The sequence below is a fragment of the Danio rerio genome, chromosome 14 (assembly GCF_052040795.2).
Source record: "Danio rerio strain M-AB ecotype USA chromosome 14, GRCz13ab, whole genome shotgun sequence".
Classification (NCBI taxonomy): Eukaryota; Metazoa; Chordata; class Actinopteri; order Cypriniformes; family Danionidae; genus Danio; species Danio rerio.
In genome coordinates, this window is record NC_141034.1 from 3735882 (window position 1) to 3759755 (window position 23874).

Sequence of the window (23874 nt, forward strand, 5' to 3'; positions counted from 1 at the left end):
GGCTCCCAGCCTGGCTAGGCTGGTCAAGCTGGTTTTAGCTGGTCATTACCTAGCCTGTCCAGCTAAAACCAGAAATCTGTCTGGAAGTTGCCAAAACCCCTCTAAAACCAGGCTGGTTGACTAGCTAAAGCCAGCCAACCATCCTAGGCTGGTTTAAGCTGGATTTTTCAACAGGGATCAGAGACTGTAAGGGTCTGTGTGTGTTCATATATGATGCATTTATTTATGTATTTCATATAATTGCAGATTTTTATTTATTTAATAGCTATTTCGCACTGATCATTGATCTGCAGTTATAATCAACTCATGTTCATAGAAAGGTTAGTAATGAACATTTATACACAAGTATTGATGTGTATAAAGCCTCTGTTCTGTGAGAAGTGCTTCTCATACGATATGTGTACGGCTTTACTTTGACATTTCCTCGAATACAAATGATGTCATCTGAAATTTTCTGTCGTACACCACGACCTCCAAAAACAACCCAAGCTCATTCTGAAAACGTAGTCCCGCGGACGTTACTGGAGACAGCGGTATACGTCCCGGGAGGTACGTACGGCTGCATTTATTTTTTTCAAGCGAACGCTGCGGGGCGGTGTGACGCTGTTCCCTTTCGCGCTTGCCGGCCGGCTGGTCGACCGCTTGCCTTCTTGTGGAGGGCTTTCCCGCTGCAACCCGTTTGTCCACTCAGCTCACCGTGTACGTCGGCAGGCTTGAGATGCAGAGAGGAGTTGACCACGGCGATCGGTTTCGAGTCCGGGGAAGAGCAGTTCTAGCAATCAGGAAGGACAAAAACAGAATCCCAAAAATGAAGTGAACGAGTTTTGTAACAGGGAAATGCGGTATAAAAAAAAAAAAATCAGGGCTTTTCTTTTTTTGGACGGCTTTTGTAAACTGTTGCTCGGGTTTAGGGAAGCAAGAGGGTGGGTCAATCTGTAAAATTGGTTGGGTTCAGGGAAGGAGGAGGGCGGGTCAGCCAATTGGCCGGTCGCGCAGTCAATCATCCAGTCAGTCGGACATCGGCCTCTAGTGGGTTCACGCGAGAATAGCGCGGGCGCGAACTGCACTCGCGAGAGGCGTTTGAGATGCAAAAAAGCGCACAATCCGCCTCTCGCGGATTCACAAAAACAAAAACTGCAGCCGTACGTACCTGCCTGCGGAACGTCCGCGGGACTACGTTTCCACAATGAGCCTGGGTTGTCCAAAAAGGTACCCTTTTGGCAGTGGAAACGCAAGCCTGCTAAAGGTGACCCGTACCGTACTGTACCTCTCAGTGGAAACAGGGTTTAATAGTGGATCGCTGTTTGTTAAACTGACCTCCTGACAAACATTCGCTCGGTGCTGACGTTCTTATAATCCGTCATGGGTTCTGGAAAGTTGGGTATGGTCATGACGAAGTTCAGGAAGTTTTCCGCTTTGCTGCGCAGGAAGTTCAGCAGGTCGCCATGACAACAGTACTCCGTGATGACCAGCACAGGCCCTGTAAATACACCACAGATGAAGCAAAAATGGTACAGAATCGAAAGGAAAATCCAGTGTGTGTCCTACCTCCATGTGTGCAGGCACCCAGCAGGTTGACGATGTTCTTATGCTGGCCGAGGTGACTGAGGATCTTCAGCTCAGACATCAGAGCCTCACGTTCATCAGGATGAGCACTGGCTGCTCCCAGCATGCAACACAACACAACACTACTCACTCCAACAGTCCATACACTCAATAATGACACTAATGTCTTGTTTTTTTTAAGTTATTAAGAATTGCAAGTTATTAAATGATGAGCAAAAGTTTCTAAATTGTGAGAAATAAAATCAATACAACCTTAGTTAAACACAGATGATCCAACTAATCAAGGTGTTCAAAAAAGTCTCGAACACCTTCATTGTTGCATCAGCTGTGTTGGAGCAAACCAGGGATGGACTGGGACAAAAATTTAGCCCTGGCACTGTTGCCACACCAGCCCACATTACCACACCGACACAGCCCCACCCACAGACATGCACATTCACTATTTATTTTGGTGTAAAGATGGTGAAATAATATGACATTCTTGCCAGATTTTGATTATGTCCGGGTAACCTTGGATTGTGTCGGCCCAACTTAAAACCAGGCGGCAGTTGCATTTATTAACATTTATTATTATTATTTTTATTCTCATCATCATAATATCACATCTGGCAAGAGATAAAAGGTGTCTGCACTTAAAAACAATACATATTAAAAAACTGACCGGCCCACATTTATAAATTGGTCCGGCCCTTCTGGCATTTGCCAGAATTGCCAGATGGCCAGTCCTCCCCTGGAGCAAACCTTGCAGAGCTGTGGCCCTTCAGGAATTGAGTTTTTAGATCTACAGTATATACAGTACAGTGCTCTTTATAGTAGATATGTTTTCTGACCTTTGAGCATTTTCACAGCCACTCGTGTGATGTTGTCCTCTTTGCCCAGACCGTAAGCTGTGGCCTCCACCACCTTCCCAAACGCACCAGCACCAAGAGTCTTCCCTACACACACACACACGCACACATCAGCGTTAAAGGTCCCATGAAGTGCTTTGAAATTCGTATTCGAAATTTGCCTTAATCTCAACTGAAACATGAAGAGAGGGCGGAGCATAGCGCAGCCCCTCCCCTTTAAAAATGAGCCAATAGTGTGTTGTTTTTAGGACAGCTCTGCCAGTGAGAGTGTCGAGCTCAAGTGCATCAAATGAAAAGCAAACGAGAAGTGTCTTGAGGGGGGAGGGGCATGTCAGATACTAGAGAGCATTTGATTGGACAGAAGAGTTAATGAGATACTTTAGGCCCCGTTAACACTAGTACGTTTTAGTTTTAAAACGGCGTTTTAGAATGAAAACGATCCGCGTCCACACTCGCGTTTTACCCAGCGTTTCTGAACAGCTCTCCGTCCACACCAAAACGCTGAAAACGCACATCACGTGACCACACAGACGCTCTCGGGCAAGCGCTGCAGCCCATCTACCCAGATGAGAGCTCTGCTAGTCGGACTTCTCATCAAGCATCTCCCTCTGGATCTAATCTCACTATATTTATAAAACGGGATATTTCATTTATCTTGTTGTCTTTATCTAACGACATATTCCCTGACTTTGGTCATTGGAATCTATTACTTGTTCTCAGGTAACGTGTTTTGGCTGAGCGCAAAGATAAGTTAATGATTAATGTAACCACGTACATTCTGTATATTGACTGATCGCTTGCCTTTATTTCCTATAATGTATAAACTTATTGTATGTTATACTTTTAAAATGGCCATTATCGATGATTAAAACTGATACTCAGCAAAAGAGAGGGTGCGTTTCGGATTTTCACTGACATTGAAAGGAGGCAGTTGTTATCGGCTCCGTTTTGTTATAAATGTCCACACAGTGAAGATGACGCTCATATATGCAGCACGACGCCTCAACATTTCTGCTGTCTAAGTTGCTAATATTAACATGAAAATAGGCAGTTCCTTAAATCATGTTTACATTTTATTGTTGAGAAAGTGAAGCAACGTAGCCAAGGTGATGTGAATGAAGTTATAAAGTACACTGTTTCCTTTGAAGATTTACCCGTGTCCTCGGTATAGTCTGCTTTTCCATATCAAACTGAGAAGAAGAGACTGCAGCCTTGATCAAACTTGCGAAGTCTGAACTTACACGGAGAGAATGCAGGACTGAACTGTGTGTGTTAGGCTACTTAATATTCAGGAAAAGCCCCAATCAGAGAGGCGAACGTCTGCAGCCCCGCCTCCGTTTTCAGATGTCTCCGTTTTCCATCATCCACACTGAGACGGAGCAGCAGCGTTTTAGAAAGAAAACGGCCTCTCCAGTGTTTTCGAAACGCTCCGTTTTCGGCGCTCGAGAACTCCGGCGTAGTGTGGACGGATGGCGTAACCGTAGCAAAACTTATGCGTTTTCAAACTAAAACGCACTAGTGTAAACGGGGCCTTAGTATGAGCTGACATCAAGAAAATCATAGACCCATCATCATAGACCCAAGAGACAAACTACTAAAGTTTTTTGTAAAGTTTATATGAGGTTTATATCATCTAAATGCAAATTTTGTCACTGTTTTGGAGCCACACTAGCTTGTAGATATCTTTAAAACTAACATATGCTGATACTACCCTGCTGAAAAATCCAGCTTAAACCAGCCTAGGCTGGTTGACTGGTTTTAGCTGGTCGACCAGGCTGGTTTTAGAGGGGTTTTGGCCTTTTCCAGGCTTGTGTTGCAGCTAAACTATGCAGGACACCAGCCCTCCAGGACCGAGTTTGCCCACCCCTGGTGTAAATAATAAAAGATCAAGTACAGACCGAGTTTGAGTTTGTCTCGAGGAAACTCCCATTTCTCGTTGTACGGCAGCTGTGTGGGGTCGATGAAGGTGTAGTTGTTTCCATTTGTGGCTTCGATGATTTTCCAGCGGATCTCATATCTGGGCTTCTGCGCACAAAGCAAACACACACACTGCTCTTTAGAGGATTTCACGCACGTTCATAAGTAGGAGCAATTTGAAGTGTGTGTTTAATCGACAGTGTTAAAATATTTCAAAACAGCATGTGATGAATCTTTCATGAAGTTAAAGAGAGTTAGTCAGTCATGCTTTATTTGATTTTATTAAAATTTATATAGTGCAGTAGGAATTGATTGTTTTTTTTATTTAATCAAAATTTTCTGCAAAAATAATAGCTCAATGGGGCGACACAGTGGCTCAGTGGTTAGCACAATCACCTCACAGCAAGAAGATCACTAGTTCGAGTATTGACTGGATCAGTTGGCATTTCTGTGTGAAGTCTGCATGTTCTCCCAGTGATGGTGTGGGTTTCCCCCACAGTCCAAACACATGCGCTATAGGTGAATTGGATGAACTAAATTGACAGTAATGTATGAGTGTGTGTGAGAATATGTGAGTGTATGGGTGTTTCCCAGTACTGGGTTGCGGCTGGAAGAGAATCCGCTGTGTAAAACCTATGCTGGAATAATTGGTGGTTCATTGCACTGTGGCAACCCCTGATAAATAAGGGACTAAGCTGAAGGAAAATGAATGAATGAATCATAGCTCATTACTTGTGTGATTACAACACTAAAAAATGTATCACGTTTCAACTTAAGTGAGGTGCCGATCTGGTGACAAAAATGAAGTTGTAACATTTCTTTGTGAAAAAATGAATCGATTTTGAATTTGAATTGAATTATGAGGGTAATTTAAAAGAAAATAAAGACAAAAGTAGGTTATAAAGCTTAATGGTGGTGATGTTGAATTAATGTGATTTCAGTGTAAATTTATTATGAATGAAGTAATAGTATTTAAAACTGTACAACTTTAAAATCAAAACATATTTTTTTTATAGTCAAATGATAAAATCATAAAAATGGCAGAAAAATATTTTGGCATTAAAAAAGGACAAAATAATGTAAGATTGAAAATTAATAATTTAAAGGAAAATAAGAACTTCTTTACATCCAAACAGATGTGGAAAATGAGAATACATCACTTTTGAATGATGAATTGAGTTAGGAGGGTAATTTAAATCATTTATTTTTTAAATAAAGACAAAAAAATAATAGTTAGATAATTAAAATTAGAATAAATGATTAAGTAGAATAAAAATTTTGGTCTTTTAAAAATGTTTATGTTGAATTATTGTCAATGTGAATTTATTGTAAATAAAGTAATAGTTTTTAAAATTCAAAACATATATACAAAGATAATAAATGTAATAAATATATTTTTAATAATTATAAATAAATATTTTTAATAATATTTTTAATAATTATAAATATTTTTAAGTCAAAACATTCAAACAGCAGTCATAAATTTAGCTAAACTTTAATAATAATAATTCTAGTTAATAATAATATTTTGGCAATATAAAGAAACAAAGAGAATAAGATGAGTTTGAACTTGTCCTGAATAAATTATATATATATATATATATATATATATATATATATATATATATATATATATATATATATATATATATATATATATATATATATATATATATATATATATATAGTTGAAGTCAGAATTATCAGCCCCCTTTTGATTTTTTTTTCTTTTTTTAAACATTTCCCAAATGACGTTTAACAGAGCAATGAAATTTTCACAGTATGTCTGATAATAATTTTTCTTCTAGAAAAAGTCTCATTTGTCTTATTTCGGCTAGAATAAAAGCAGTTTTGAATTTTTTAAAAACTATTTTTGGGACAAAATTATTAGCCCCTTTAAGCAAATTTTTTTTTTCAATAGTCTACAGAACAAATCATCGCTATTGAATAACTTGCCTAATTACCCTAACCTGCCTAGTTCACCTTATTAACCTAGTTAAGCCTTTAAATGTCACTTTAAGCTGTATAGAAGTATATTGAAAAATATCAAGTAAAATATTATTTACTCTGAGCATAGCAAAGAAAAAATAAATCAGTTATTAGAAATAAGTTTTTAAAATTATTACGCTTAGAAATGTGCTGAAACAAGCTTCCCTCCATTAAACAGAAATTGGGGAAAAAAATAGACAGGGGCACTAATAATTCAGGGGGGCTAATAATTCTGACTTCAACTGTATATACATATATATATATAAATATATATATATATATATATATATATATATATATATATATATATATATATATATATATATATATATATATATATATATATAGTTTAAATAACATTTATTTATACAAATAAAAACAGAATTTCAGTCAAAAGCCAGTCATAAAATCCTCAAAACGGCAAAAGAATAATTTACCGATAAAAATTGAAAGCTTTAAAAAAAAATTAAGAACTAGGAATTAAAAAACGAAAGAAAAAAAAGTCATCTGAAAGAGGATTTTTTTATTTATTTGAATGACGAATTGATGAATCATTCAGAAAAATACTATCTGGATATTTTAAGACATTAACAGAGATTTGTGATATAGCAAGAAAACCATGTTAAAGAGGATTCATACTGAGTGATTTTGATTAGCTAAAACTGACCTGTTTATACTTGTAGATCATGAAGATAAGCAGCAGCCCGAGCACCACCATCGCCACCGTCGAGCCGCACATGGCACTGGTGAAGATTTGATCTGACACAAAACAAACACAAAGTAGCAAAATGATTCACCTTTTTTGTTGATATTTCTATGTTTGATGTTGGATGTTGATGATGATGTTTAATAGAGCAAAAAAATTTTTTTTCTTCTTTATTTGTTTGATTTCGGCTAGAATCAAAACAGTTTTTAACTTTTTAAAGCCATTTTAAGGTCAATATTATTAGCCCCCTTAAGCAATATTTGTGTTTCATTGTCTACAGAACAAACCACTGTTATACAGTGACTTGCCTAATTACCCAAACTTGCCTAATTAACCTAGTTAAGCCTTTAAAAGTCACTTTAAGCTGAATAGAAGTTTCTTGAAAAATATCTAGTCAAATATTTACTGTCATCATGGCAAAAATAAATAAATCACTTATTAGAGATGAGTTATTAAAACTATTATGTTTAGAAATGTGTTGAAAAAAACATCTTTATAAATAAATGTTCAGAAGGGCTAATAATTCTGACAAACAATAACCAAGAAGGATGAGCTCATATAAACCGTCTAGAAAGCTTCAGTACCAGAGACCTCCATGGAGAAGGTGTCACTGCCTTGACCGACCAGGTTAAAGGCCACACAGACGACGGTCATCCTGCGGTTGGGGCCCACGGTCAGGACGCTTTCCACACCGACAGCCCCGAAACTTTCCTTCTGGAACTCCACTGTCTGCGTCTGGATCGGCTGCAGATCTGTGGTGTTTTCGGGACAGCTGTTTGACACATCAACAGGAGCAATTAGGAGACTTTAATTAAAGGTGACGTACAAAGTCAAAATTATTATTATATTTGTTAAATATTTCCCATATGATGTTTAACAGATTCAGGAATTTTTCACAGTATTTCCTATAATATATTTTCTTCTGGAAAATGTCTTTTTTGTTTTATTTTGGCTAGAATAAAAGCAGTTTTTTACCATTTTAGGACAATATTATGAGCCCCTTTAAGCCATATTTTGGATATTGAGAAGAGTTAAGAGTTATTACCCCCCAGTATATTTTCCCCCAATTTCTGTTTACCAGAAAGAAGATTTTTTTCAGCACATTTCTAATAATAATAGTTTGTTCTGTAGACTATCCAAAATATGGCTTAATAATGGACTAATAATTTTGACCTTAAAATAAAGTTTAAAAAATTTCTAGCCGAAATAAAACAAATAAGACTTTCTCCAGAAGAAAAAATATTAAAGGAAATACTGTGAAAAATTCCTTTCTCCACTAAACATTATTTGGGAAATATATGAGAAAGAAACAATTCACAGGAGGGCTGATCATTTTAGCTTTAACTGTATATATACGAAGACATACGTGGTTCTGATTCCTGTGCACTGGTACCAGAGGATGCTGGGAGCTGGATATCCATAAGATCGACAGGACAGAGTGGTGACGTTCTCCCATTTCACCCTCGCAACAGGCTTCGCTGTCAAACACAATCAGATTTGAGCATTTCAGAAGAGATTCTTACTTAAATCGATTCCCTTTTTAGGAAGGATGTGGGTTTAATGCTGTTCAGCTTATTCATAAACACTGATTAATACGGTAACACTACAATAATGACCCATTAGTAGGGCCAGACAGAATCTGCGGATGTTCTTTGCTATTTCTGCAGAGAATTTATTATATTTTTTTAGATTTATTTTTGGCCTTTTTGCCTTTATTAGATAGGAGAGTATTGAGACAGGAAGCGAAGTGAGAGAGAGAGAGGGGGTAGGGAAATGTCCTCGAGCCGAGATTCGAACTCGCGACACCCTGACGTGCTATTGCACCATATGTTGGCACGCTAACCACTAGGCTATTGTCGAATGTCGATGTATAGATATTTATTTTTATTTATTATACTTTTGCATTTGCATTTGCAGTACACATACAATCACAAACATTAGACCTCATGAAATATTTCTGATGTCAATTTTCAGATCCACATTTTTAATCTGAATTAGATCTAATTAATTCTGAAAAATGTATTTAACCTGTTTATTATAATATCATTACATAAATTATTTTAATAATTTAAAACAGCTAAAAAACAAAGCATTTTTCTAGCTTAATCTTATATCGTGAGAAATTTTGGTATATATTTTGTTATATATATGCGCTGTATCGCGCAGCCCTAACTTGTAATGTACATATATAAACACAAGTAAACTTTACTTACTGTACATTTTAATATCAAAAGTGATGGAGGCACTTTTCATGCTGTTCTTGACATTAAGCGTGTATTGGCCGATCTCCTCGAAGTTCAGTCTCTTGAGTAACAGCAGCGCCTCGTACCTACAAATCCATCACAATGAGCTCACATTTATCAGCCTATGAATAATAACAATAAAAAAATGTTACATTCGTCTAGTTTGCCATTGTTAATAACTGCATTCAGCTATATGTAGTCATTTATTCATGGCTATATTTAGAGAAATGTTGGTATAGAATTCATTCATCCATCCATCCATCCATCCATTCATTCCTTCATTCATCCATTCATTTATTCATTCCTTCCTACATTCATTCCTTTATTTCTTAATATATCCATCTATTTAACATCCATTCTTTCATCCATCCATCCATCCATTTATCCATCCATTTATCCATCCATCCATCCATCCATCCATCCATCCATCCATTTATTCATTCATTCATTCATTCATTCATTCATTCATTCATTCATTCATTCATCAATCATCTATTCCTCCATTCATTAATCTAATCATTCCTTCATTTATTAATTCCTTCCTTCATTTCTTCATTAATTAATGAATTCATTCATTAATTCCTTCATTAATCTATTCATTACCTCAGTCATTCATTCCTTCCTTCATTTATGAATTAATTAATAAATTAATTTGTAAACTTTTCGTTCGTTCATTCATTCATTCATTTATTCATTCATTCATTCATTCAGTCATTCATTCATGCATTCATTCCATCAATTTATGAATTGATTAATACATTCATTCATTGATCTACTCATTCATTCATTTATTAATCTATCCATTCAATTATCCATAAATCCATTTATCAATTAGTTAATTTATTCATTCATTCATCAATCCATCCATCCACCCCTTTATTAACTCCTTCCTTCCCTACTTCCTTCACTCATTCATCCATCAATTTATTCATTTATTCATACTTCCATTGATCCATCAATTTATTCATTATTTCATTATTTCCTTCATTAATTGCTTCATTCATTCATTCATTCATTCATTCATTTATTAATTCCTACCTTTCTTCCTTCCTTCCTTTCTTCCTTCCTTCCTTCATTCATCTATCCATCCATTTATTCATTCATACATTCATCCATCCATCCATCCATCCATCAATTTGTTCGTTCATTCATTCCATTAACACTTTAACACTATGAGCAATTCTCAATAAACACGTTAAAATAATTTTAAAAATACATTAGCGATGATGTTCAACTGACCTGTCGTTATGGTTGAAAAACCTGTTCTCTGGAAGTGAGGCATTATGGGATGTGGGCGTCTCCCACTTGTGTGAAGTCAGAGGAGGATACGCTTCGATCAAAACCCCGAGATCCACATCGTCTCCTTCGCTCACCTCGATGGACAGACCGCGGTGTGTGAGTTTAGAAGAGAGCTTTGGCGACAGTCGAATGTACGGCTCCTCTGTCACAGACAACAAGTGCATTAGTAGATTTATTTATGTAAGTTTTTATTGCTAAGAGATACAATTCACAACATCAATAGACAATTGTCACCTTTACAGATTTTCCATGTTAAATTCCTTAATCAAGTAAAAGAGGAAACACAAATTTCTGAAAATGTACCCCTGTATACATTTTTGGAGAGTGCCAAATACGTCCCAGGAGGTCACTGTGTATACTTTTCAGATCTCAAATTTCTCTCACGAGTGTCATTTGTGCCTGCTCTTCTTGTGTAAAGGCTGCTATTGACTGACTGACCAGCTGACGCCCTATCCATCCCTTCCCTAAACCCAACCAATAGTGTTTTCAAAAGCAATCCAGAAAAAAAACCTTGCGGCTGCATATTTTTTCCCACGTTTTTAGATTTTACCACATTCTCACCCTGTAATTTACTTGTTTATTTTATTTTTCTTGCTTTTGTTTTTGTCTTAAAGCTTTTGGATTTCTGGAACTATTTTTTACTGGACTCGAACCCTGTCGTCACAGTCAACTCAAGAAATTCCATCATACCACCCATAGCATCCATTTTAATGTTGAAATGCAGCCATACATACTTCTGGCTAGATAGTTAGTGCTCTCCAGAAATGTATGCAGGGCTACGTTTTCAAAATGGGCCTTTGTTGTATTTCTTAATGACAGTAACAGAACACCATATCCCTTTGCATGATCTTATTCTCTGTTTACAGAAGAAAGAGGAGTGGGGAAGCGATATTTACAGTAAAAAATAAATCTTAAAGTTCTATAGCAAAAAAAAAAAAAAGACATTAGGTTGAATGGGAGTGACATACTCAAAGCGTTTGGACCAAAAACAACAAATGTATCTGTTTGTTCATGCACACAGTATGGGGTTTTGCATTAGTAAAATTTCAGCTCAAAATACACTGCAAATATGTTTTTAAAACTCTTTAAACATGCCCTCTTTTAGGCTTTGATCCCAATTATGCATTTGTGGTGAGTGTCGCTTTAAATTCAAATGAGAATTTCAAATGAGGGCGGAGCTACAAATGCCTACATGTGAGCATAGTGGCAGATTCAAAACAGGACTAATGTTATTTGTGTAAAGAACTAAAAATATTAAAACAAGTAGCTTAGAAGAAGGTCAACTATGGAGACTACAGTGAAAACACGAATGGCAGACGGCTGCTTCTCACTCAGGGCTGTTTATGCTAATGAGGGAGAAATTGTCACTAATGTGCAGGGCTTTCCCACTCTGATGACACATACAAAGGGAGAATGGCAATAAAAAAGTCTGATTATAAAAAATGGAATTATTTATTTTTAACCATTAGGGACCGGTTATATTCACACATTTCTGCCACACAATTGTGTTTAAACCCCTCATAAAAGTGATATTTGCATAATAAGTCCCCTTTAAAGGATACAAACATCAACAATCATCTCACCTACGACCAGCAGCTGTGTGGTGGAGCTGTTAGCCCCGGCTTCGTTCTGACCCGTACAGGTGATGTTCCCAGTGTGCGACAGCTGGACAGACGGGATGGTCAGGATGCTCTCGATGGCTAAACGGTCGCCCTCCATTGTTGATTTCTCCTCTGCTTTGGGCAGCTAATAAACAGACAAGTACAACAGTTATCCTACATGCTCAAATAAATCTTTTCCGCTAACCAAATCTGCATTTAAGTGATTAAAAATGCACAAAAAATTGTGAAATATTATTTTAAATTTAGAATAAGCATGTCCTATTTTAATATCCTTTAAAATATAATTTATTCTTCTGCTTCAATGTTGAATTTTCAACACCATTACTCCAGTGTTCAGTGTCAGATCATCTTTCAGAAATCATGCAGTGTTGATTATTGTTGTTGAAACATGGCAATGACTATATACTTTCATACATTAACTTGAAAAGCTCATACCATTCTTGAGGAGTGTGTCCATGTGACGTTGTAGTAAAAGTTTGGATTATTTGTCGTACAGCTGATCTGAAGTCTCTCCCCAACCAGTTTTACATACTCGTTCCTCTTCAGGTACACATACGGTGGAAAACGTAACCCTGAATGCAAACAAACAAATAGTACAATAAAAATTGTAGCTTTTAATTACAATATCTTGTTCCAAATTTCAGCAGAAGGGACAGGGAAACTAGTCAGGACTGAGGAAAAGATGAATGCAGCAATATACAGTACATCCTTGAAGAAAATCGATTTTACACTAAGTCATTTAAACTTAACTAGAATTATACCACTTTTTACACCAGTGTTTCTCAACCACATTCCTGGAGGACTACCAGCTCTGCAGATTTTTCATGTCTCCTTAACCATGATCATCAGCTCATTAGCAGAGACTGAAAGACCTGCAATGGGTGTGACAGACAAAGCAGAGATCCAAAACATGCAATGCTGGTGGTGCTCCAAGAACGTGGTTGGGAAACACTGTTCTACACTACTCTCCTGCTTGTCTGAATTGCTTGAATGTACCACGATTTTAAATTATGGCTTTTGACACAATCTACATTGTAAAAAGCACTATAGAAGTAAAGATGAAAAATATAGCCTGTGGGACACTTGGATGGCCCAGCCAGAGCCCAGACTAGAACCATATTGAGCATCTATGGAGAAATACAAGTAAACTGACACTCAAAATCCAATCTGATGGAGCTTGAGAATTACTGCAAAGAGGAAACTGTGGGGAAAAAGTGGTGTCAAGCTTGAAGCATCATACGCAAAAAGAGCCGTGTTGATCATAAGCACGTGATCCTCTCGAAATTAGTTACAGGAACGAAAATCTTACAGGAACGGGCCACTTGTTTATTTTAAAATACTTTATTATTTATTATATATATTTTAAATAACTCCCTTGAGTTAAATGGCTGAGTTTTAGCGTTTTTTAAACCATTCAGCTGATTTCTACTTCTGGCGTAAACACTTTTATTTTAGCTTAGCATAGATCATTGAATCAGATTAGAACATTAGCATCTCGCTCAAAAAAAAAAAAATTTGATAAAATTCCTATTTAAAGCTTGATTATTGTGTAGTTACATCATGTACTTTGACCAGTGGCAAAATAAAATGCTACACTGTAAAATAATCTGTTATTTTACGCTTTTCCGGCAGCTAGGATGCTGAAAAAAAGGAGACCGTGCTCGCTGCAGAGCCATTTGAGCAGAGCTGAGCTCCAGCTGTTTTAATGCGTACACCAACCCCACCCCTAACCCTACCCCCAGTGACATCACTCGTAGAAGAAGTGCAAGAAAGGAGGAGCTCAAGCTCAAGCTCCCCCTCGCTGGAGCTCAGCTCTGCCCAAATGGCTCTGCAGCGAGCACCACTTGAAAAAAGTTAAATAACAGCTGTCAAATTACAGTTATTTACCGTAAAATAACACGAAAAATTTACCGAATATATAAATTTAAGGAAATTTCTGTATTTCAACAGAAAAAAAAGTAAAATAACAGATTTTTTTTACAGTGTAGGAGCTAAACTTTCATTCTAACAGAATAATCAAGGATCTTTGCTGTCACACCATGGCTTAAACAGGTGGAGTTTGCATGTTCTTCCGGTGTTCGCGTGGGTTTTCCTCCGGGTGCACTGGATTACCCCACAGTCCAAACACATGTGGTAGAGGTGAATTGGTTATGCTAAAATTAACCGTAGTGTATGTGTGTGAATGAGTGTGTATGGATGTTTCCCAGGGATGGGTTGCAGCTGGAAGGGCATCCGCTGCGTAAAACATATGCCGGAAAAGTTGGCGGTTCATTCCGCTGTGGTGACCCCAGAATAATAAAGGGTCTAAGCCGAAAAGAAAATCAATGAATGAATGAAGCTAAGCTAAAAGTGCTCCTTTGTCTAAAGTCGAATGGTCTAATCCAATTTAATGATCTATGCTAAGCTAAGCTAAGCTAAAAGTGCTTTTTTGAGGGATATGCTAATGGTTTAATCCAATTCAATGACCTATGCTAAGCCAAAAGTGCTTTTGCTAGACCTCACGATTGGCTGAATGGATTCAAAAGCGGTAAAACCAAACTATTTAACTTTAGGGGACTTCAAAAATGACCCTATTTTCCAAAAAATTTAATGTTTGTTTAAAATGTGGAGCTTCTGTCAGCTGATTTGTATGGAAACACCCAGCACTGTAAATGAAACTCACTTTGAATGATGTTTATCGAGAATATCTTTGACACTTTCTCTGCACCTCCGATTCTAGCGCAGCAAATGTAGTCTGCGTTAAATCCAGGATGAACGTTGCGGATCAGGACACCTTTTCTGGGGTCGTAGGTGATGTTCATGCCGTAGGGCGCTGCTGAACCGTTGTCCATGCGAAATGTGAAGTCTGTGGCCTCCGGGTCGGTCAGAAGACACGGGAGCAACAGATCTTCACCTTCTTTCCGCACATATCGCAGAGACGTACTCGGAGAAACAAAGAGAACTCGAGAGTCTGTAACAAACACAGATGAGGTTAAAGAACAATGTGAACACAACGGCTATCATGATGTGCTTCTGCAAGTGTGGAGAAATGAAAGAGTCACTCACCCCGGACAAACACATGAACCGAAGACGACAAGTTTGAATCATTTCCATTCATATAGACGCACTTGTATGTTCCTGTGAAGTCCACCGTTGTCTTTTCCACGCGGAAACTGCGTATTTTCCCCACTTCTTTGGAAATGTAGCGCTTGTGTTTGGCCAGACGGGGAAGAAACGTCACTGGACCGTCGCCCTCACAGACCAGCTGAAGAGGAGATCCGGATTCCAGGATCACATCTGTGCCGGCTAGAGCACCAGAGCTCAGTCTGATCCGCGGTTCAGACCAACCTGATGATCAAAACACACAACAGACATTGATGATGCAGTACGTGTGATTGAACGTTGGATGGAAATGTGCATAGGCAAAGTATGTCCACAGTCATATTGGAGCGATCCTAAACTAGGATCCAAATGCCAGTGATTTTGAAGCTAACCGCACCGTGATGTAGAAGTTTGGTTTTCCTCACCCACCAATATTGATTGTCAGTAGAAATGTCATATCTTGATGACATTTATTCATTAATTCATTCATTTTCTACCGCTTTTCCTGGGCCGGATCATGGGGGCAGCAGTCTTAGGAGAGAACCCCAGACTTCCCTCTCCCCAGACACTTCCTCCAGATCCTCCAAGGGGCCACCCTTTGAAGGAAACTCATTTCGCCTGCTTGCATTCATGGTCTTGACCTTTCGGTCATGACCCAAAGCTCATGATCATAGGTGAGAGTAGGAACGTAGATTGACCGGTAAATCAAAAGCTGAGTGATCCTAAGAGCTATGTTGTTGGGGGCTAATGCTCCAGGTAGAGTCTCACAAGGCAAAAACGTCTTGGGTGACAGGTTAGACTAAGGAGGCTTTCACACCTAGGCTGCATCCAAAACCGCATACTTCCATACTATATAGTATGCCAAAATCAGTATGCAAGCCGAGTAGTATGTCCAAATTCATAGAATTCGAAAATTAGTATGCGAGAAGTACCCGGATGACTTACTACTTCCGGCGAGATTCCGGAGTGCGCATCCCATGCATGCTGCGCTATCCCATGATGCCTCGCAAACGAATTCATGAATGGAAGTAAAGCGACACAACTGACGCAGGTAGGTCACGTGACCATGACAAAATGGCGGATGTAGTTCGTCCGAATTCCATTCATACTTTTCACATTCATACTGTATAGAACGCACTTTTCTAACGGCCGAGTAGTACGTTTAAATTCAAATGCAGCACCTACTGAGTAGTAGGCGGTTTCGAACGCAGCCCTGGACTTTTTTTTTCGGAACCTGTCTCATTTGCCCAGTTAGCATGGTTCGTTTGGCATATGCAAATCCAGCAATCGCGCTTGGATCCACGCCAAAACAATCGCTCCGAGATCTCTGGTTGATTGAAACAAACTCTGGAGCGGATCGATTGTAGTGAGAAAGCGATACGATCCGAGCCCGGATAAATCACAGTGTATTATGGATATGTAATAGGCATACGGCTATATGAAGAGATAATTATGAGCAGGGCGGGAGGTCATTCCAGACATCCCAAGTTTTCCGGAAGCTTCGTTAGTCTCCAGCAAAGGCACAGAGACTCCCGGGTGCCCGCAATCGAGTGATAATCTCCCGGAAATGGCGCGTCTCCCTCCCGGTCCTCAAATACATTGCGCACCCTTCTCACCCCTCCCCAACGCATCCGTCCTCGCTCTTATGACACGTCACGCGCACCCTGTCAAACACCACCAAACCACTACCACCTCCCTGACAGCTGAGCAGGACTCAGCAAAACAAACCGTGAAACTGATCAATGTGAGGAGAGTTTACTCACACGTGACTTGTTTTAGCTCTTTTGGTTCGTTTAGAAACTTTGCCGTCTGAAAGCGAACCGCACCAAGAGCAACGAGCAACAATGTAACAGTTTTAATCCCTGTTTCGGAACAACTGAATCTAGGTGTGACAGCATCCTGAGTGCGGTTCAAAAACCCTTATGAGTACAAGAACATCAAGGACCCCATGACGTCGCCCATTATGGCACAAGCCCACCCCCCCACATAGCATATGTTATCAAATCATATACTGGATAAATTGGGGGTTCATTCCGCTGTGGTGACCCCAGATTAATAAAGGGACTAAGCTGAAAATGAAATGAACGAATGGAAGTACAGAGAAACCCTAAACCAATCACCATGGTCATCTAGTTCCTTTCGGATTTGCATAAACCCATGACATCGTATAGATTGTAAGTGTCCTTTTGTAATTAACCTTTAAATTTACGAGACTGATCAGATGTGACACACTTCTATAAAACCGAAACTCAGCGCATTACTCCAGCTCTCTGATGTGAATGTGTTGAAGTGAGGGATGAAATATGAGGAGAAATGAAAGTGGTGTGTGTGTGTGTGTGTGTGTGTGTGTGTGTGTGTGTGTGTGTGTGTGTGTGTGTGTGTGTGTGTGTGTGTGTGTGTGTGTTTGGAGAACATGATGAGGAATCAGTAATCTGCACTGCGAAATCACACTAGACATCCTGATCCTGCTCTCACTTCTGCTATCCTCACACACACGCACACACACGCGCACGCGCACACGCACACGCACACACACACACACACACACACACACACACACACACACATGTGTTTGTTTTTGTGAAAAGTGGGGACATTACATAGGTAACACGCACGCACACACACACACACACTCGCACGCGCACGCACGCACACACACACACGCGCGCGCACACACACGCACACACAAATTATTTATCATCTGCCTGTGTAACAATAAAACCCCAAGAAACTGTCTCTTTCTACCACGGCCACAACAAAACAAATCAAAAACGAATCAATTGATCATTTAATTTACCACAAGAAGAAGAAAAAAACTGTGATTTTCATCCTCAGTAATATTAAAAAATAAATAAATAAAATGAAGATGATACATTTACTTGAAATTTATAAACTGATCTGGATGAAGTAAAATTGTGGTAAAAACAAGGAGAAGACCAAAAGGAGCGGACAGGTAATAGTAGAAAAAAAAATTATATTTATAACAAATAAAATAAAATACTATTATATTACACTATTAAACTAATATTGTGTCACTTTGATTCTCAAGGAAATGCATCTTGATTTGAGTAGGTTTACATATTTGTACTGCAAAATTTATTATCATTATTATTATTTTTATTTTTTGCAGTGCTATTACAGTTGCGACATAATAATAATAATATTTCCTTACATTTATTTAGCACTTTGCTAGACACTAGACACAGTTTGCGAATGTTCATTGGAAAGATGGATTTGGGAAACACCAAATCAACAAACTGTGTTTGTAATGACACAACTTGCGACTTTAGTTGGCTAACCATGGTTTTTGGAAATGCACCCCTGCTCGGTCTCTTCAGTCATCTAATCAGAGTTTGTTATGCATTCCTAAGTGGATGCTGAAATGCAGGGCTGACCGTGCTTTCACAGTAGCTGATCCTACATTGTGGAATATGCTCTGCCTCTCTGTATTAGATCTGTTTATCTCTGTCTGTTTTTAAATCTAGGTTGACACTTGCCTCTTTGATGTGGCATTTAGAGTTCGGCAGTCTAATGATAGTCCATTTTAGCTATAATTTTTTATGTTTCTTTGTTGTGATGTGTACTGTGCAGCACATTGGTCAATCTCTGGTTGTGTTTAATAGTGCTATATACAGTTAAAGTCAGAATTATTAGCCCCCCTGAATTATTAGCCCCACTGTTTATTTTTCCCAAATTTCTGTTTAACAGAGAGAAGATTTGTTCAACACATTTCTAAACATAATAGTTTTAATAACTCATCTCGAATAACTGATTTATTTTTTCTTTGCCATTATGACAGTAAATAATATTTGACTAGATATTTCAAGATACTTCTATACAGCTTAAAGAGACATTTAAAGGCTTAACTTGGTTAATTAGGTTAACTAGGCAGGTTAGGGTAATTAGGCAAGTTATTGTATAATGATGGTTTGTTTTGTAGACTATCGAAAAAAATAGCATAAAGGGGCTCATAAATTTTCCTTAAAATGGTGTTTAAAAAATTAAAAACTGATTTTATTCTAGCCTAAACAAAACAAATAAGACTTTCTCCAGAAGAAAAAATATTATCAGACATACTGTGAAAATTTCTTGAATCTGTTAAACATCATTTGGGAAATATTTAAAAAAGATAGGAAAATTCAAAGGGGTGCTAATAATTCTGACTTCAACTGTGAATAAAACTGACATTAACATATATTGTATAAGATGGTGTTTATTATTGTATTACGCTACAAAACCTTTTTTAATAAACTGCCAGTACTTCTTTTTTTTGGTGATTTTACAGACTTATTTCTCAATATTTGATCTCTTATACATTATACTATTGATTAAAATGTCAATAAAGTCACTTTGTTAAACTGTAGAGTTGAATTTTCAACATCAGAAGTTGACAGAGCAGAGATCAACATCCCATAATGCAATTCACAACTGTAAATAAACACTTGTGAATCACAAAATACTGTTGATTAACTGATATTTATACAGTGTAATTCAGACAATGCTATTATTCTTTATTTAATAACTCAATGAAATTTGCATGCATTTAAGTGAGCTTTTACTTAAAAAAGTAAAAGAAATCAACAGATTAAGAACAATACAACTATTTTACCTGCGAAATAACTTTTATTTCTAACCCTGCTACTTGTTTTAAGTATAACGTTCTGTATTTATTTACTTTATACATCTAAAATAGTCTTAAGTCGTCGTGCATTTACAGTAAATGTATCTTTATTTAATGAGATTTGTATATTTATTATGAACTGACTAATATCAAATGAACTACAGTAAACCGCTCTCCATCAGTGCTGCTCACATCATGACAAATGATCTCTCCTCAAATATTTACAGATTTAATCACAGCACTCATAAATGACAATGAGCGATAATTCAACATTAATATCAGCACCACATTATCACAATACAGCGCTGATAATACTTCGATTTCATTCAGAAAACATGTCAAATTTAATATTATTTAATAAATTATATATAATAAATTTAATAATTTAATATATCTGCAGTGAACAAAAACAGATCAAGAATAGCTTCAGATTCATATAAACGCAAACAAAAAGTACCATTTATGATGATGTGCTTAGAAATAAACATTAGTAAAAATATGATTTATTTTTTTTACTTCCAAATTTCTCTTTAATTTAAATGTTAATCGCCATTTCTTAATAATTATTTGTTAAATTTACTAGTAATTTCTGAGTTTAAATAATCATTGTATTGATTTGAAATTCATTTTTAGGTATCTAATATCTCTTGTAAGTAGATTCATCCCCAACTTTTGATTTTCGACCTATCTTTTGTCAGCAAATTTAAGCAAATTTCTCATCTTTAATAACATTTTTTAAAAAGAAAAACCTTATTTTTTTATACATCAATCCTGCAATGCTTCATTTCTAAATTGTTTCAGTTAAACGTTCATCTATTGTGTTATTTTTTTTGGTAACACTTTACAATAAGGTTCATTAGTTAATGCATTTACTAACATGAACTAATCATGAACAACACATGTACAGCATTTATTAATCTTAATTAAACATTTACTAATGCATTATTAACATCCAAGTCCATGCTTGTTAACATTAGTTAATGCACCATGAGTTAACATGAACTAACAATGAACAACTGTATTTTCATTAACTAACGTTTATTAACATGAATAAATACTGTAGTAAATGTATTGTTCATTGTTTGTTCATATTAGTAAATGCATTAATTAACATTAACTAATAAACCTTATTGTAAAGTGTGACCTTTTTTATCTTACTACTTTCAGAATATTTACTTAACATTAAAATTTAACATTTGCATAATATTTGCATAATATATTTTATAATTAATTTAGCTAAAAATATAAAACTTGAAAGTGTAAAGCTTTTATATCTTGAGCAAACATATAAAATTTAAAGTTTTATGCTTGCTCAATGTATAAAACTTTATATTTTAAACATCAGGACTCAATCGGGTTCAGGTTAGGTTCAGGTTCAGGTCAGTTCATTCATCCCAGAAAATTTGATTTGCAAAGGTATTAGTTGATTGACAGAGTCACACATACAAAAACAAACAACAGAAAACACAAATTCACAGATGATCATACAAAAATAAACTAATTCAGAGAATGTTTAAAGCATTCATTTGTTGCTGTGTCTGTTAAAGGGATAGTTCACCCAAAAATGAACATTTACTCTCTATTTACTCTACTTCAAGTGGTTCCAACCCTGAGTTTTCTTATTATGTTAAAAGATATTTTGAACAACTCTTAAAACCTGTAACCATTAACTTCCATTTTAGGAAAAAAAAATAGTCAATGGTTTCCAACATTCTTCAAAATATCTTCTTTTGCTTTCAACAGAAGAAAGAAACTCATAAAGGTTTGAACCAAGTCAAGGGTGAGTAAATTATATTTTTAGGTTGAACTGTGAGCATCCATCAGGGAATAAACCCTTGAGATCTTCTTGCAGGTTTACAGTAAGGTTATCATCGCTGATGTTCTTACCCTGAACTTGACCAAGCAGGATCCCAATGAGGAATAAGAGCGCGAAGAACATCTCAGAGCTGCTCCTGCTTAACCATTCAGCAGTCTTCAGCGTCTCAGAGGAAATATAGACTGATCTTTCACTCCTTCAGTACAGACTTCTCATTTCAGCCTGACAGGATGTGGCAACAGCAAGAAATCAGCTGACGGGAGAAATAATCCGTGAATCAACAATAATAATTAAAAACATTCATTGTGTATAAAAAAAGGGTAATTATCCAATTATGCAAAAAAATAAAAAATAAAATAATATATATATATATATATATATATATATATATATATATATATATATATATATATATATATATATATATATATATATATATATATATATATATATATATATATATATATATACAGAGTTTTTCTGAAAAAACAAACAAACAATAATATTACAATAATATTCTGACAGGATGTGGCAACAAGAAGAAATCAGCTGACGGCAGAAATAATCCGCAAATCAACAATAATAATTAAAAACATTTATTGAGTATGAAAAAAGGTTAATTATGCAATTATGCCAAAAAAAAAAAAAAAAATATATATATATATATATATATATATATATATATATATATATATATATATATATATATATATATATATAAACAAACAAGAGTTTTTCTGAAAAAAAAACTATAATAATAAAAGTGACATGTGTATTTATTACATGTGTATAAACACAAAAAATGTTAAATTGTTTAATTTAAAAAAACAACAACTATTGTTCAAATTATTGTTCAGTCATTTTCTGCCGTCACCAAAAGAAACAAATCTCCTTGTGTCAGTGTCAGTCTGAACAGTCGCGCCGCGCTGCACCCTCCCCCCCCCACACACACACACACCATTTGTAAGTATTAGAAAAACATTTTTTATACAATTATGATGACCATGTAATTTAAATCTTCATTGAAATATTGTTACACTTAAAATATTTTTGCTCAGTTACAAATGCTCGTAATTTATTATATTTTATGCAGATGCGCTGGATAGAAAAACACTTGATCATCCTAGTCGATCTAAGTTCAAATCATCTGGTGAAATTATATTAATTAATAATTGAATAATTAGCCCCCTTTGAATTTTTTTCTCCTTTTTAAAATATTTTCCAAATGATATTTAACAGAGCAAGAAAATTTTCACCGTATGTCTGATAATATTTCTTCTTCTGGAGAAAGTCTTATTTGTTTTATTTCGGCTAGAATAAACCCACTTTAAATTTTTTTAAACACCATTTTAGGCACAAAATTATTAGCCCCTTTAAGCTATTTTTTTTAGATAGTCTACAGAACAAACCACTGTTATACAATAACTTGCCTAATTACCCTAACCTACCAAGTTAACCTAATTAACTGAGTTTAGCCTTTAAATGTCACTTTAAGCTGTATAGAAGTGTCTTGAAAAATATCTATTCAAATATTATTTACTGTCATCATGGCAAAGATAAAATAAATTAGTTATTAGAAATTAATTAATAAAACTATTATGTTTAGAAATGTGTTGAAAAAAATCTGCTCTCAGTTAAGCGGAAATTGGGGAAAAAAATAAATGACCTAATAATTTAGGGGGTCTAATAATTCTGACTTCAACAGTATATATACATGTATCACAACAAAACAAAATGTTTCTAACACAACGCATCATTCTTTATAGAATAACTCACAGATTTTCCCATTTAAAACAATGTTCAGATATTTGTATTGCACAAAATAAAAGCAAAACCACAAGCTAAGCAAATCTTTTGTTCACAACATGCAAAGCAAAGCACGTTTTATTTACCTGAGTGTGAGTAAATCCTCAGTGCTCCAGATCTTCAGCTGCTGATCTGAGGTCTGAAGCAGAGCAGGTCTCAAACCGTCACCCCCCCTCCCATGATGCTTTGGGTTTCCCGTCGACATCGCGCTCCTCAAGTGAAACAAATGTGATCCCGAGCACTGGAGCTCTGCGAACAAAACCGGCCAGTGTTCAGACAGACTCATGATCACAGAGCAGAGCATCTGTGTTTACATGTGAAAAACAGCCCATCAACAGCTCCTTTTGAGACCACATCAAG

General features: G+C 36.3%; 1 protein-coding gene across 5 annotated transcripts in view; it reads right to left on the reverse strand.

The window, feature by feature from the left end:
• csf1ra (colony stimulating factor 1 receptor, a) overlaps positions 1–23665 on the reverse strand; it is a 44781-nt gene extending 21116 nt beyond the window's left edge. For 2 of the 5 annotated variants that reach the window (XR_015506894.1, XM_087280786.1), the window contains exons 1-15: positions 23601–23665; positions 21780–21961; positions 15236–15517; positions 14853–15140; positions 12626–12762; positions 12152–12314; positions 10509–10710; positions 9240–9355; positions 8393–8504; positions 7611–7798; positions 6988–7079; positions 4313–4439; positions 2397–2501; positions 1549–1659; positions 1318–1480 (exon numbers count right to left, since the gene is read on the reverse strand). Coding sequence is in view for 2 of the 5 variants with exons in the window: in XM_087280786.1 (XP_087136912.1) it covers positions 1318–1480; positions 1549–1659; positions 2397–2501; positions 4313–4439; positions 6988–7079; positions 7611–7798; positions 8393–8504; positions 9240–9355; positions 10509–10710; positions 12152–12314; positions 12626–12762; positions 14853–15140; positions 15236–15517; positions 21780–21831 (2138 nt within the window). In the remaining 3 variants the exon portion in view is untranslated. 5 annotated transcript variants of the gene reach the window in all.
• Between the last annotated feature and the right edge of the window lie 209 nt (positions 23666–23874).